The sequence below is a fragment of the Papaver somniferum genome, chromosome 11, assembly GCF_003573695.1.
Source record: "Papaver somniferum cultivar HN1 chromosome 11, ASM357369v1, whole genome shotgun sequence".
NCBI lineage: Eukaryota > Viridiplantae > Streptophyta > Magnoliopsida > Ranunculales > Papaveraceae > Papaver > Papaver somniferum.
This window is the reverse complement of record NC_039368.1, coordinates 48,467,164-48,483,425: the sequence shown is the minus strand read 5'-3', so window position 1 is coordinate 48,483,425 and position 16,262 is coordinate 48,467,164. Positions and strand designations below refer to the sequence as shown.

Genomic DNA, 16,262 nt, shown 5'->3' with positions numbered 1-16,262 from the left:
TGGATTACTTTTTTAGTTTCAGTTTTAGTATTGGTTATCTAAAATGATATGTGAAACCTTCGTGTTTAACTCTTGGAGGTTGTACAAGTCTTATAGATTTGTAATATCCTTTCGGTTTTCTCTTTTGTTTGTTCGTTTCTTCGTCATTTTTATGATAAAAAAAGGGGAGAAATATATGGAGTAGAAAAGTGATTTTTAATCACTAGGAAAGGACAAATGTGCTTAAATGTTATATCTAACGAAAGAGTAAAACATAGACTAAGGGGGAGAAACATATCATCGTGTTGTGTACTATTTCATACTATAAAAGGGGGATAACAAAGATGTTCGGACTGAATATTTACCTAGATTTCCTTTAGGGGCAGTAAACCCTTAGTTATTCAAATGTCAACGACATTCATTTTTTGAATTTATGCAGGTTATTGTGATGTTGAAACTTGGAATAAAGCGTATGAAGAATGTTTATTTTGTAATTCATTTATCTCCATATCTAATAGAGTTTTGTCACTAAAATTGACAAATGGGAAGATTGTTAGAGCATAGCTCGGTTGAACTCACCAAGCGTTGGTATGTCAAGTTTGGTTGTCATATTTTAGTATCAAAACTCATCTAGAGTCGCTTGATTAAATACTAGAGTCAACTTCGTTTCTGTTAGACTAGAAAGTATAGGAATGTTGAGACGAACAAGTATTACTCCGAATACCTGAAGAATGAGAAGAAGTAACGACTACAACGAGGACATCATCCTCTCACTTGGTTAGTAATACTGACTTGACTTGTTTCCATTTCTAATGTATCTTTCAAGTCGTACTATACTGAAAACATAACATGCGAAGCTGTATATATAATAATCTAGTGATTAGACTTGGTCATATCATTATGATCAAAGAGTCAAGGAATCTATTGAATTACGAATTATAAATGGTTATGTTTTGAAACTTCGTAAATACAACATCAAAATTATCTTTGTATTTAGTTACTTGATTATGGGTAAGCTATGTGTGTTGATTTCATCATAGGAAACAATGTTTCATAACATTTTTTTTAAAGGAAGCACATATACAAACTTGTTTTGTAATCGAAAAGAAATCATGATTGGTCAGGTTCTTTATTGAATATATTTTGAACGACCAATACAAGATGACAAGGTAGAACCTATCTTAACTTATGTTGATAATTGTGGTATAACCGGCCATAGGCTATATGATGTAGCATGTTGTAATCGGTCACAAGCTACTTTGTGGAGCAAGTTGTATCCGGTCACAAGCTACATTGGGAAGTAAGGTGTAACCGATCACAAGCTATCTCAGTAAGGTGTAACCGATCACAAGCTACCTTCAGGAAGCATGGTGTAACTGATCACAACCTACTTTGGGAAGCATGGTGTAACCGGTCACAACCTAGTTTGGGAAGCATGGTATAACCGGTCATAGCTTACATTGTGAGTTATGGTACAACCGATCCCAATGAGCAAAACCGAGTTTCCAATATTCACATATCTCTTTATGTTTTGTGTGATCTTGGAATTAGGTTTTGCTGAGAGAAATTTCTAGATGTCGACATCATTTGGACATGTATATAACTCTTATCATTAATTTTTCAAAGATATTCCTTGATGCTCAAGGTGATCCCATACTGAAATATTGAAAATTATTTAATTATTATTTTCATCATATATATTTTAATTACCAGAAATTAAAGCATATCCCCTGAAAAAATATTATTAGTTAATGTGCTACACTAACAACATATGAGACTTTTTTGGAAATATGGTTTGGCATTTAAGTGGAAATAGGAAAACCGAAATTAAGTACTTTAATGTTAATATCTTCAGAATATTTCCGGTTTTGGAATTTCATTGTTTTCCAAACAACCTTCATCTATAAATACCTGAGTTTTCATTTCCTGCAAACTATCCTAAGAGTCAGACAAACTTTATTCTTGTTGTTTCTGGTGGAGTCATCAATCCGGAGAGGAAAATACTCTAATTAGGCGAAATCTCTTACGACCGCTCATTTAAAGACTTTCGTGGGATCAAGAAGCTCCACGAGTACCGTTGGTGGAAAACTAGATAATTGTATTGTTATTTTAGTTTTTGGTTTAAATAGAAAATCTTTGTCAAGATCAACTATTATATCTATGATTAAGTTATTGAGATACGAAGAGTGGTTACTAAACAGATTAGTCCTTTACTATTTGGAAGACGATCGAAAAGGTTGAGTGCTTAAGGTCTTCAGAGAGACTAAAATAACTTAAGATTGTGGAATCTATCTTAGGATTCACATGCTTTAGCCAGTTCGATTGCGGACGCAGGGATACTGAGCAAACTATTATTCAGAACTGGACTAGGTCCCCAGGTTATTCTGCATTTGCGGTTTCCTCGTTAACAAAATCTTGTTGTGTGCTTTTACTTTACTTTCCGCGTTATAATTTGTTTAAGTTACAATTAAAGTAATTGCACTTGCACGAATTTAAGGTCCGGTTTCAGACTTAAACCATATACCAAGTGTATACCTTGTGGTTGCTATCTTCTTGATAGTATCTGTCTATATTAGATCACGCAAGGTATCAGACTTATCCATTAATATCGAAAAATATTGTGGTGTAATTGGTACCCTTGTCATTTCAAAGATATAGTTTTGTACAACTAAATTTGACAACAAGATTGAGATAGCAAAACTTGCGAGTTCGACCGATCAATTCTCAAATAATAGTATGAACATCAACGATTCACAAATCAATCATCTAATTTCGATTATTATTATACAATTATTGTCTTAAGAATGTTGGGGGTGCAATAATCAATAACAAGGAAAAAGAAAATAAATAAAATTTATTGATACATGCATAGATCCTTTGTAATGTAAGTGATCGATTTGGCAAAATGAATGGGCTTCCCAGATCTCCACAACAACAACATGCCAAAACTTTGGAAAAATAAAGTGAGTCACGTGTTCAACACACTGTCCTTAATATATTAGCGCCCGGCTATGCCCAAAAGTGATGATATAAACTTCATAGGATGGATGCCTCCAGGATAAAACACCCTACTACACCTACTACTAGCATATGTAGTAGATGCTCAACTTGAGCTTGACAACTCCGAAAAAACTTTCAAAGAAAATCACGAAGGCTTATGAAAACAATAAAAAAAATGTTCTTTAAGTCTCTCTAAAAATATAGAGAAACTCTTTCCCGAGGATTGATTCTATAGGTTAATAAAAGCTTGTTTATATAATCTCCTAGTACAGCTGAAGAAGCGGGATTTCTCCGATGTGGGACTAATAAGCTTATATAGTCACTTAAAACAACTTAAAAAGCAGGTACTCTCCGATGTGAGACTAATAAGTTTTTCATTCAAACCAAAATAATAAGTTATTTATTTTCTCAAAATCATTAAAATTTATTTTTTTGGTTATTCTTTTCCAACATTATCTTTATTGAGCATGAAAATCAAGGTTGTATTAAGATATTTCCAGTGGCGGAGCCAGATTTGAGTTTGAGAGGAGATAAAAACTTATTTTATAAATTAGGTAGACTAAACTCTAAGAATTTTAGAAATAAGAGGACTAAATTTTAAAACCAAGTGGATTAAACATAACAAATAAAGAAAAATAAGGGCTAAACATGGATTTTAAATCGTTTTTCGGTGGGTGGGGTGGGGTGGGGGAGGCTAGAGCCACGTTCAGGCGGTCGAGTTCTATAGATCAAATATTAAAGCCTAATAACTTTATCCTCTCTCTACCTATAAAAGGATACAATAGCCATCAATATTGTATCTAATGAATGATCACTCATTATGCCTCGGGTTAAGAGAGAAAAACCATGACCTCCATAACGTATTACCGCCGCTATAAAGATAATCCTCCGTAAGGTATCACAGCTACAAAAAAATAGAGTTTTAATATAATTTTTATAGTCTTGATTTGGACTTGATCTTGTGACCTATGGGTCACTAAGGATGTTTACTCATTTCTCTTATGAGTGGATGAAAGGGAACATTAATTAAGTCCCACATTGGGTTTACTAAAGTTGAATGCTCTCCATATACACTAGATATCTTAGTCACCAATATGGAAGGGCGGGCAAACTATACATGTTATTGCTAAGGCTTCGGCTTGGGCATGCAGCGTGGATACATGTCAACCAGGGTCTATTCTTTTTGGTCAAAATTGTTTTGAATTATCTTGAGGAATTTAAAACGAATTTTAATTCTTTATTAACTGATTTGCTTAATTTGGGGTTTCTGACTTGGAGGAAATGTTTTATGCAACAATTATTTTATATCAATATTATAACAGAATATTTCAAAACGTTTTTAATCATTTATGTCATTGTTTCCGACTTAATCTTGGGCGTAACTTGCGCATTGGTTTAACTCCATATTTTTCTAATAAAAGAAAAAAAATTATGTTTTGTAAGTCGTCTCAAAAGCGGATACCATCACGACTTATTTTCACCCTTTCTTGCTTTCTTATGCGTTTGCATGTTTATTTCCCTTCTTCATCCTTTCTGTTAAGTTCGAAGTTGGGTAGGTTGTATTGTGCTTTATACAGTCTATATCGGTCAGTTTTATCCTGGACACATCTCCGCTGATGAGGAATAACATCATTTGTATTAAGGAGTACTTGCAGACTATTGTGTTAAGGACAATTTATTGAGCAGGTGGCTCTCCCTCGTGTGCCAAATTGTGTGTTTAATTTCATTCAATTAGTTTTCAGTATTGATAGATTCATATAATGTTTGTTGTTTCATTATTACCAGTCCAACAATCTTATTACAATAACTTTTTTCTATAACAATGAGAAAGAATGATGTTGAAAGACCATAGAAGTTCAACAAAAAGATTTCAAGAGATGGAAATCTAAGATGTTATTTCTGAGTTAGATCATTATGTAGATAGTTTAATTCGTATGGTTGGAAACGACTTGGATGGTGTAGAAACTTTCTGGAACTATCCATTGTACCCCCCATGCCGCCTAGAATTCAAGGGCAAGGATGATTCACGAGTCAACAACTAAAAGTGGTTTGCCAGACCGCTGGGCCCAATTGGATGAAATCCAATTTTCCGAGTCTCGTTATATCTTGGAGCCCACCTCCAGAGCATGTTTCTAGCAAGGGACGAGATTCATTCTATAAGTGTCGAATTTGTAAGTTAAGGGTGATCGAATATTCAGAAGTCAGATATATCGGCCATGTTCTTGGTATAGATCTGAAAATTGACTCATTGCAGATTCAAGCCCCACCACTGTAAGTAATTATCACTAAATCCCTTTAAATATATACTCCCTCCATTTCTAAAATATATGCATGGTTTCCTTATTTGTATATGTCAAAAAGGTAGTCTGGTTTCCATAAATGGAAAGTCAAATATTATGAGTTTACTAATCTACCCATGGAGGGACCACTTGTCTTTTTTTTTTTTTGTCTCTTAACACACAAGAACGGATCAATTCTTTTTCTCGTTTTTTTCTCTCTTTGACATAAAAAGATGACCACTCCTCTCTTCGTTGTTTCTCTAATATTAAATAAATGGGTCCAAGAACAAATTAAGAAAAAATACGAAAAAAATGGCTAAAATTATTAGTTTTCTTAGCCAAAACAAACCTACCTTTTAGAAACGGGGAGAGTAAAATAACTGTTATATAAGTTACTTAACTATTTTTCTTATTAACTGTGTAGTGACTCTGTTCATAAGCCACCCCAAGTTCCAGAGACAATTGATGTTCCTGAAGGTGAGGTGGAATATTTTTACTCTACCGCAACCACTGTAGATATGGGCTGCATAAATAAATCATCTAATCGGTAAAAATATGTAAATAAACAACAACAATGTATACCTATAGGTATGGTATTACTTTACACCCATTCTAATCAGTTCAAGCCCATGTGTTAAATCATTTTTTTTTCTTTTTTTTTTTAACAAGAATATCGACTTGTTAACTAATCATTTCCATCATCTAAATTGGTTTCCATATTCTCCTAAATCAATTGCCATTCAAGTTTAGAACTTTAAAGAACTTATAATTCGAAGAAATTAAAAAGATGGAAAATAAATTTAAGACGTTAGGCTAAGAACTCAATCTATTATAAAAAAATATTGTTCATAATATAAAACTTCTTTTCTAATTAAATTATTAAAATAATAAAAATAAATAGAAAAAATAGCTTCAGTTATAAACTTAATCCCTTTCTTAATTGTTATACGCTAAAAAATAAATTATTGGTTATTGGTTATAGTTCTTCTTTATTCTTCTTGACCTTCACTAACTTGTGTTATTTTGGGGCTAAAGATAGCTGATTTTTTGTGAAAGTGTTTGCTTATTATTTGTCTTCACAATATAATTTATAACTTAGGGAAAAAAAGGTTTGAAAAACAAATAACCTGGTAAAACGAGTTATTTGGATAAATATAAAAATAAATGATAAACAAAATTCTTTTTTCTTTTGTGTCTGCATCCAACATTAAAATAATTTTAATGTGGCTTGGTCAATTTTAGTTTTTTTTTTAACAAGCTTATTGTGTTTAATTTTAGTTGAAATTTGAATTTTCAAATCCTCACCAACAATATATTTGTCCTCTTCATAAAATTAACTTGTATAATATTGATCTTGGTTTGTTAGCTTCTTGATTACGATTTAAAATTTGTATGCATTTTAGTTGTTCAGCAAAGTCTATAAGAGAAAAATTAAGTATATTCGTACTTACTCTCACATGGTTAATATATATTTAGCCATATATTAAAATGCTTGGTTTCTGTAAGTTTTGAACTTCAACATATTAGTTATCCATGGTATGTATAGGTTGGGATTCTCATTGTAATAAAGTAAGGAATTTGCGGTCAGCAAAAAGTTAAATTCTCATTATTATATGGAGGTTAATAATGGCAAAGACACTAAAATTCGGGTTGATAGATGGATTACTGGATTAGACACTAAAGTAGAGCCTCTCCCTCTCATCTTCATTATGTATATGTTAGTGAGTTGATTATTTTAGAGACTAATGATTAGAATGCTTCACAGCTCAACATTTTATTCATTCCTGACACAGTTGAGAAGATCAAGAAGATGCAACTCTCTCTTCAAGAAGAAGATGTTATTAAGTGGATTCCTTCTAAAGATGGTAAGTTTACTGTAAAGAGTGCATATAATAAACTCATGGAAGATAGGGTTCATCAACAGGCAACTTTAAATGTTGTGCCCAAAGCGGTTTGGAAGGAACCATGGAAGATAAAGCTACCACATAGAGTTAAGTTGTTTATCTGGAAGTGTTTAAAAGGTATTTTTCCTACAAGATTAAGATTGTCACAAGCCATGAAACATATTGAAACTCACTGTGAGATATGTAAGCATGAAGATGGAACTCTTTATCATCTGCTAATTAGTTGTAATCATGCTAAAGCAGTCTAGAGATCTCTCAACATAAATACTGATCAAATAATAGCTAACTGCCAGTCAGTGAGAGAACGGATCATTTCATGGTTTCAAGATGCACAAAATGTAGGTGATGTTGATCTTCAAAGCTTGAGAGAACTATTAATAGTAGGATGTTGGATAATATGGAAAGAGAGATGTGACTGTGTCTTTCAGGATAAATCACTCAACTCTATGAATACCTTTTCTATAATTCAATATCAACTGATTAGTTTTAATAACTCTGTGCAAGATAGATTAGTTGATATCACTTCCTCAGTCTCTAATATTGCATCTCCTGTCAATCATGCATTACATTCATAGAGAAAACATAGGTGTTGATGGTGGTTTTTAGCTTAGGGTTAAAATTTTAAAACCTTGCATATGATGTGACGTCACTCTGCAAGTAAACGGAGCTATGAGTGTCAACCTCTCCACTGACACATTTATTGAGTAACTCAATATTTTCTTATGAAATTTACGCAGAATGGTGCATGTAGCAACCATCCCATATGCCTATATTCACATAATATAAGTTTCTTTGAATGCTTTCTATGCTATGTTCCCGGCTGAACCCTTAATGTTGATATGGCATGACAATTTGTGCCCACTCGCAGCAGAGTAGCACGATTTTCCAAATATCAAGGATAAGGTCTTTGCATAAGGTATTCAATCAGAAAGCATGATGCTCTCTGGAAATGAACTTAAAGAAATCTGTGTCAACACATAGAATTCAATCAATTACTTTTGCGCTTTGCGCAGTATACCAGACCTTGCTTGTCGAAAGTAAGTCTAGGCAAACTAGGTAATTAATCCGCCATGGATCAGTAGGTGCAAAACCTTGCCCAGAATCAGAAATCAGGGAGCCTCGGCAGCAAAGGGAGGCGTGGCCATGACTTAGGCCAGCTGGCGCCACTTGACATTGGACACGCCCCATCCTAAACCTCCCCTATTTCCCTCGACCAATCAGGTCGCCTTAAACCCGCCACACGCACATAAGTCGTGGCTGGGCCCATACTAGCCGACCCCATTTTCCATCAACCAATCAAGTTGCTCTAAAGCCGCCACACTTACACCAAGTGTATCCACGCCCATGCTTGGCCGGACCCTCTCCTTCCTACCGACCAATCAGGTCACTTTAAATGCGACACAAGCACTAGAAGTGTGGCCGCGCCTTATGTTTGGCCGACCCCTTTTCTTGACCAATCAAGTTGCTCTAAACTTGCCACCATACAATAAAGGCCAAATGCACCCTGCCACAACAACATATTAGTCGGCATGCCAACATGCCACTCTGCTGCGATAAGATTCCACGAGCCACTTATCCTTGGCCATGCCACCAAGCTCTAACTTTGGCCACGACGCCAAACTTTATCCTTGGCCATGCCGCCAAGCCCTAACTTTGGCCACGGTGCCAAATCTTAGCCTTGGCCACGCCGCCAAGCCATAACTTTGGCCACGGTGCCAAATCTTAGCCTTGGTCATATGCCGCCAAGCCATAACTTTGGCCGCGACGCCAAATCTTAGCCTTGGGCCACGACGTCAAATCCTAGCCTTGGCCACGCCGCCAAGCCCTAACTTTGGCCGCAGCGCCAAATCCTAGCCTTGGCCACGCCGTTAAGCCATAACTTTGGCCACGACACCAAATCTTAGCCTTGTCCATGCCGCCTAGCCCTAACTTTGGCCGCGGCGCCAAATCTTAGCCTTGGCCATGCCGCCAAGCCATAACTTTTGCCACGACGCCAAATCCTAGCCTTGGCCTAACTTTGGATACGACGCCAAATCCTATCCTTGGCCACGCCGCCAAGCCCTAACTTTGGGCAAGGCGCCAAATCCTAGCCTTGGCCACGCCGCCAAGCCCTAACTTTGTCCACGGCGCCAAACCCTAGCCTTGCCCATGCCGCAAAGCCCTAACTTTGGCCACGGAGCCAAATCCTAGTTTTGGCCATGCTGCAACGCAACAGGCGTGGCCACGCCACAACGCCACGGTTACGCCATTGGCATGCTGCTATGCCATGGCTACATTAGGCGCCACTATGCCAATGGTGCCACTTTGCTATACAACGAGATATGGCCATAATCAACGGCCTCCCTCTCTCTTGAATTACAAATCTCAGCCATCCAAGTTCTCCAACGAACTGATAGACTTGTAGCAAGTTTCAGGCGACCAACCGCCTAAATCTAGTGGCCATGGCTACGCCAGGCGCCACTTGCACCATCGTGCCACTGGCATGCACGAGCCATGCCACCTTACCACTGGCGTACACCAAAACCCCACTGTGGCATTATCAGGCTCCAACACAAGGTAGTCATAATCAACGACTACACTTCCTCATGAGATGCGATCTCAGCCATCGAAGTTCTCCACCGAACTAACAGACTTGTGGCAGGTTTTAGGTGACCAGCCAAGACGAGCCTAATAGCATCACATGGTATTTTCCTTCGGCAAGCCTCTTGATTTTAACTTACCACACGTAGCAAAATGCTACATGTTTTCCACTAAAACACTCGAGACATCAAACATGTCACAAACTGGGGGATGCTCATCAGGGTATTGGTCTGGCGGTTTACAGTGTACGGCGTGAAATACGCTCGTTACAAGAAAAGTTTCCTAAAGCGGGGTGGTTAGTAATAGCAAAGAGTAATGGTGTAAACGAATCCCTTCATTATGGAAACATAAATCCTGACATTACACGTTACTCTTCCACCACTCAATTGTTTCTACTTCCTACGAGACCAGGATACGTTTTATTACGACTTGTGTAAATAGGTTTTACCTATTTCCTCAAAACAACAAGTTTTGTACAGTGAACAACACAGTATCCAGAAATCACCTGAAATCACCTGGTAGCTTTCCATTCTGCTAGACAGTTTTACTTTCTGATACAAGTCGTAAACAATCACACCTTCAGAATCAACGATTCTGGTCTCAATACTTTCTTCGCTTCCCTCCCTAAGACCAACCCTTCTCCTTCACTTTGTGACCGAAGAAAGCCTGGAATGGCCATTTCTTGGTTTAGGCCATTACTGTACAGATTGATCTCTCGAATCAAAAGTACTCTCGTGCAGTACATTGTTTAGGGACTAGACTCGTTTCTCATCCACACACACAAATTTACCAAAACCGGTAGAAACAGTTTTCACCCACAAACAATAGGCTCTTTTAAGTTATTTGTTGACGCATCATTTGAGCAAGATACTTATGATTGTGGTATTGACATTGTCTTGCACAATATTGCAGGTGACTGCACAGGGTTCAAAGGAACCTATGCAACTGGAGTAATTGATGATGTGACTGGAGAATGCATGGCAGTACTAGAAGGTTTAAAGTGGGCTAAAGCCATGGAGTTGGACATCATTCATTTAGTTGTTGATGCTGAAGTTGTTATTAATTCTATTAATAATTATCCATCACTTGTAAGATGGGAAAAAAAGAGCTCTTGTGAGACATTAAAACTCTACTAGAGTCTTTTATTTTATCTAAGATCAGTTCTATAAGGAGAAGTGCTAATCAGTTAGTTGATTCCATTTCGAAGAGAGTTAGGAAGGATAAGCTAGTCATTGAAGAGTTTAGCATTGATCTTATGCATATGGATTATCTGTTATCCAGGTTCTTTGATCCTAACAAAATTTAATCAATAAAATTTCATGGTATCTAAAAAAAAAAGTGGGAATTAACACGAAAGGGTATTTTGGTCCATTTAATATTTTCAAATAATTATAGACCAAACAAGAAGCATGTTTTCCCCTAGACCAAACAGTCTTGGGACCACCTAAAAAATGCCCAAACAATTATGTCCCCTTTAAATTATCACACACCCCATTTATCAGGGTCTCTTTCATTTAGCGGACGCAGAACTAGTCATGAAAATCCAAGGTGACCAAACTTGTGGTACAAAAACCCCACTCAAATGTTGGGATCCATTAAAACTCCATTTTAAATAAAATTGATACAAAAACCCTAATTTTTTTAAAATCGATACAAAACCCCCAAATTTCAAAATTGGTTTCATCAAATTTTATGATGAAACCAAAATTGGGATTTTTGGGGTTTTAAATTTTTAGGATTTTTTTGTTACTTTTGTTTTAATAGTTTTTTTGTGGATGGATAGGGATACCTTTGATGTTATAACTCGCGGATCATAGTTGACGAGCTTAATTCCAGTGTTGCGGAGGAAAAAAAAAAGTTTGGAAATAGCACCCGTAGGGTAGGCCGGTAGGGAACACCACAGGGGGCAATTTCGTGATTTGAAAAACAACTTGTTTAGTAGTCTAGTATCGTCACTCATCAGTTCTATCTATTTATAGTGGATAGTGGAAAATTAAGACGGGGCAAATTTGGGGTTACCGAGGGGAGGCGTATAGCTATGAAGAAGACGGTTTATCATCATCAGTATATTTTCGACAATGATCTTTCGCTTGCTTCTAGCAATCCTTTCAGCAGTAACTCGCTCATCAGGCTCGGTTGCTGATAAGTTGATCAATAACGTTAATCATGACTTGTCATCATTTGCACATAATCGGACCAGTTTTCCTGCTGGTTTCATTTTCGGCACATCTTCATCTTCTTATCAGGTATTTCTGTCCCTCTCTCAGTTTTATTAAGTATATATGTTAGAAAAAACGCTTTAAAATTACCAATTTTTCCTTGGACTATGTTTTGATCCCTAGACCTATTGCCCATTAATTGTTTTTTCTTTTGAATAGATAAAACAATAGTCCCACATTGACTAAAATCTAAAGAGTTTTAGACATAAATACCATAGAATTGGCTATAAGGGCATGGTCCTTGGGTCATTAGACTTTTGTGCTTGGAGGGAAGGCTTAGACTAGGGCAAGGTTGCCTTTCCCGTACGCGCGGTGCTTCGCACAGAAGCATGCACGTCGCCGCCGTCCGTCCGGTCGGTCGGTTCGGGTGTGGGTTCATTAGATCCTATCTTTTTGCTGAAACTTTTGGTACGTGTTTTACACACATGTAGAAGAATCTTCTTCTTTGTCTGCACATGTTTGTCTTGGCTTTCTTGTCTGTACGTGTTTGTCTTGCTTTCCTTGTCTGCACATGTTTGGCTTGGCTTCTTGACAACACACTGCTCTAAGCCTGACAAAAGCAACACTGTTTTTAACCCAACATTACCAGTATTTCTGTCATACGCATGGTTTGGTTGCATGCATTTTTTCCTCTCGTTTGTAACGTCTTAAACACTATATAAGGAAGGAGTCTTGAGCTCATTTGACACACCACAGAGAAACATCTCTTCTACTCTCCCTCTGTTTTTCTGTAAACATTTCTTCTACTGTTTTAAGTTCTGCCAAGCTCTAAGGGTACCCTCATTTTATGCTACATTGAGGGGTACTAACTGTAGTTGTATCCTGGAGGTGACTCGCCAACTGCTGTAGCATCTCAGAGGAGTGGCAGGCGATATTGCCTTTAGGACAGCGTAGTTTACGTGCCTCTACATTCTCTGTGCAGCAACATCAGCAACATTATTTTGAGCTAAGTATCTTCTTCTCAGTTACACTATTAATACTTTATCCAACAATATATTATGTCACGATGATGGTTCATTTCATCGGCCATTTCTATTAATTTCAAATGCTTGCAGTATGAAGGTGCAGCGAGTAAAGATGGTAGAGGACCAAGTATTTGGGATACTTGGACTCACAAATTTCCTGGTAATCTCTCTCTCACACACACACTTCCTCGATCTCTTTGTTCTCGGTAATTATAAGTATGCATATCTCTTCTCGGTTAATTTGGATCTGGCTGTGATCTACTGAATTGTTCATTATTAAAAAGAAAAGAAATGTAGTATGTAGTAATGAAGTAGATTGATGATAATTAGGTAGATGTTTGGTGTAACTGGATCTGAAGTGTGAAGACTGAAGTTCTGTAAGTAGTTAGAAAATCATTATTAAGGACCGAGTTTAGTTAACAAGCGCATAACATACACTATATGTTCTTTTCTTTGTTGACCATGTGTGTGTTTTTTTAGGATCACTACCTCACTCTCAGTGTCTCACTTAGCACTACACAGAATCTGTCCGGCATAAGATTAACTAAAATCAAATGTCTAATCAGTTCGTATATGGTTTTAATGATTCTCAACACTTGAGTGGTGTCTAATTCTACTTTTGGAAAAAAGAAGTCGTCTCCCAACTATATAACGTATAAAAGACAAATGTAGAATGGCTTGTAGTGTAAAGTTTACTATTAGAATGACTAGTGCCACTGCCTTTTTGTTCATCACTACTGTTGCTGTGAATGCCTACTACTTTCTTTGTGGTTGTTTGACAAACGTAAGTCATTTTCACGGGCCTAACGAATCCGGGGGAAGCCTACCCATAATAAGATCTTCTAACACTAGTACAAAATGGATCGGTGGGAGGACAAGTATCGTCCAAACTTTTGATTCCACATATTGGTCCAAGCTCACGTGGCATTCGTCATTTTCTCTAGAAAAAACAATTCCTTCCAGATTTTAAGGTTTAAATCACGACTGTGTCAGCTATTTATTTTTGATGACTGATATTAATTAACCCAAAAATGCAATGACCTAAGGCTATCCGGATTCCGGACCATCTCCAACAGCTTCCTTGATATGGGAAAGCCATAGCTTTTAATCAAGGCTGAATTGGGCCATGGAAACTAATCGGGGGCCAGGATATATTTTATATCCACACCAAAAGATATATAGGGCATCCAAAATGATGGTGAAATAACCATTATATCCTTTTCTAATAACTTCTTCTCCTCCCATTTTTCTTCTCCTCCGCTCCCTCTCTCCCACTGTTTCCCATTCCATTAACGACTTCTGAGAAAAAAAAATTCTCACCGATTCATCGTCGTAAGTGAACTAAAAAAAATTAGGTTTCAACTGCAAAATTGCAGTTACAGTTCCAAGGTCGTTAACTACGGTTTTTTATTGCTTAACGATTTTTGATATGCATGTTGAATTGATAAAAAATCATTAACCATTAGGATGTAGTAGATAACGACCCTAAACCTGGTTTTCTGCCTTAGAATAGTGTCGTCTGGGATTTCTAAATCGCTAACGACTCTATATGATACAACATTTGTTCCATGTTTAAAAAATAGGAAGGGTCGTCATGTCAAATGGTTGTAGTCGTTAACTATGTTGAAGGGTCGTCATGTGAAGTCGTTAACGATGTTGAAGAGTCGTTTGGTTTTATAAATTTTGCTTGCCGACCCTTGATCTATGAAATGGCTCGCTAGGGTCGTCAGTATATATGAATGCCTAATTAACGACCTTAAGAGTAACATCTTGAGAGAGTAAAAAATTTTAGAGTCGTTGGGTTCTAAACATATTAAGTTAACGACTCTATATGACCTAACTAGCTGGAGTCGTAAATTATATCACACTTGGTTGACGATTTTTCATAACCTGCAAAAGTTGCAGGTTTGAGTCGTCAAAGGTTGTGTCAAGTAATTGACGACTCCTTAGAGTCGTTCGTTTATTACCCTCTCGACTTAACGACCCTCACACTGAGTAGTTGCATAGTGTACATGAATCGACCACTTGGGACATCATTCACACAATTTGAAGAGTATAGGAAGTTTACCTGATTGTTTTGAGCTTCGGGTTCTTCATTTTGAGGATTGGTTCCTTCATTTTGAGCAATATGATTCCTCTACTGGAATCCCCCAAAAACTCAACTTCTTCCTCTCCACAACACAAAAACACAATTTTTCTTTTATCAAAATTTTATCCCTAAATCTGATTTTAATCTAATTAAACTAATTAACAATTAATTAACTTAATTACCACTAATAATTTGGGGGTAGTTTAGCCATTTAAAAAAGTTGGGGATAAGGGATAGCTCCCAATTACTATTTCATGACCTTTTTTTGTCCTGTACGTAGGGTCCCCAATTATTTTTCCAAGACCCCCAATGTAACCCTGCTTTTAATCCTATGTGGAAAATGATTATGGATCTATTATAAATTTATAGTTAATCAACACATCTGCTTAAACTCATCCAATTTTTTAACTATTTTATGGCTAGAGTGACACATGATTAGAAATCTAGAAAGGAAAAAAAATCATGGTCTTTTTTTGTGTGTGTGTATAATATTTTTTAGTAAAAAATTTGCAAATTTTTGAATATATGCATATTACCGATTATCAATTGTGAACACACAAACCACGAAGGGGTCCAAATGTTCACAACCAATCATTATCTAATGAGATTGTGATGATGATATCCTGGTGTTGATTCATTGGCTCAAAAACTTTCGGGTTTATCATGGCCTCATCTAACAACTCCGTGCGAGGCGTTTGCGCATGGTATATAAGTACAAGTAAGGAAAACAAAACGTATAAGTAAACATCCATGGAACTAAACAAATGTAAAGTGCTGAAATGTAAATAAGACCAATGTTTACGTGGTTCAGCACTAAAGCCTACGTCCACGGGGTTTGTTGTTTTACTATGTTCTTCACGGTTACACGAATAGTCGAATGACTTTTGGGTTTACATGTTTCTCTCTTCTAAATGATTTACTTACACTTGCAATCTCTCTCTCTCTCTCTCTCTCCTTCCCTTTCTGACTTTTCCGATCCCCTTTCCTCTTGGTGGAGATGGGGTATTTATAAGGTTAGAATGTGGGACCCGTCTCTGAAGACCGTTGGAACCTTATCTTCTTGTGTCCTTGCGTCCATCACGCGGAGGTCTGCGTTTGCCCCTTGATCCCGCAGAGGCATCCTCGCTCGTTCCACAGGTTGGTCGACACGTACACTGCTCAGAGTGTTTAATGCGGGTAGTTGAGGGGTCTGCTCGTGTCAGACAAGTGTCTTCTGCCCCTGTCAGTCCGTGTCAGCTAACTTTCTC

The 16,262-nt window shown here is 37.0% G+C and overlaps 1 protein-coding gene across 1 annotated transcript in view; it reads left to right on the top strand.

Moving 5' to 3' along the window:
* The window catches only part of LOC113324391 (cyanogenic beta-glucosidase-like), a 66,331-nt gene that overhangs the window by 24,220 nt on the left and 25,849 nt on the right, over window positions 1–16,262 (top strand). The window contains exons 2-7 of the mRNA XM_026572713.1: window positions 5,234–5,250; window positions 5,683–5,735; window positions 7,052–7,279; window positions 10,655–10,855; window positions 11,843–11,988; window positions 13,017–13,086. Of these exons, the coding sequence (XP_026428498.1) occupies window positions 5,234–5,250; window positions 5,683–5,735; window positions 7,052–7,279; window positions 10,655–10,855; window positions 11,843–11,988; window positions 13,017–13,086 (715 nt within the window). The remainder of the gene's footprint in view (window positions 1–5,233; window positions 5,251–5,682; window positions 5,736–7,051; window positions 7,280–10,654; window positions 10,856–11,842; window positions 11,989–13,016; window positions 13,087–16,262) is intronic.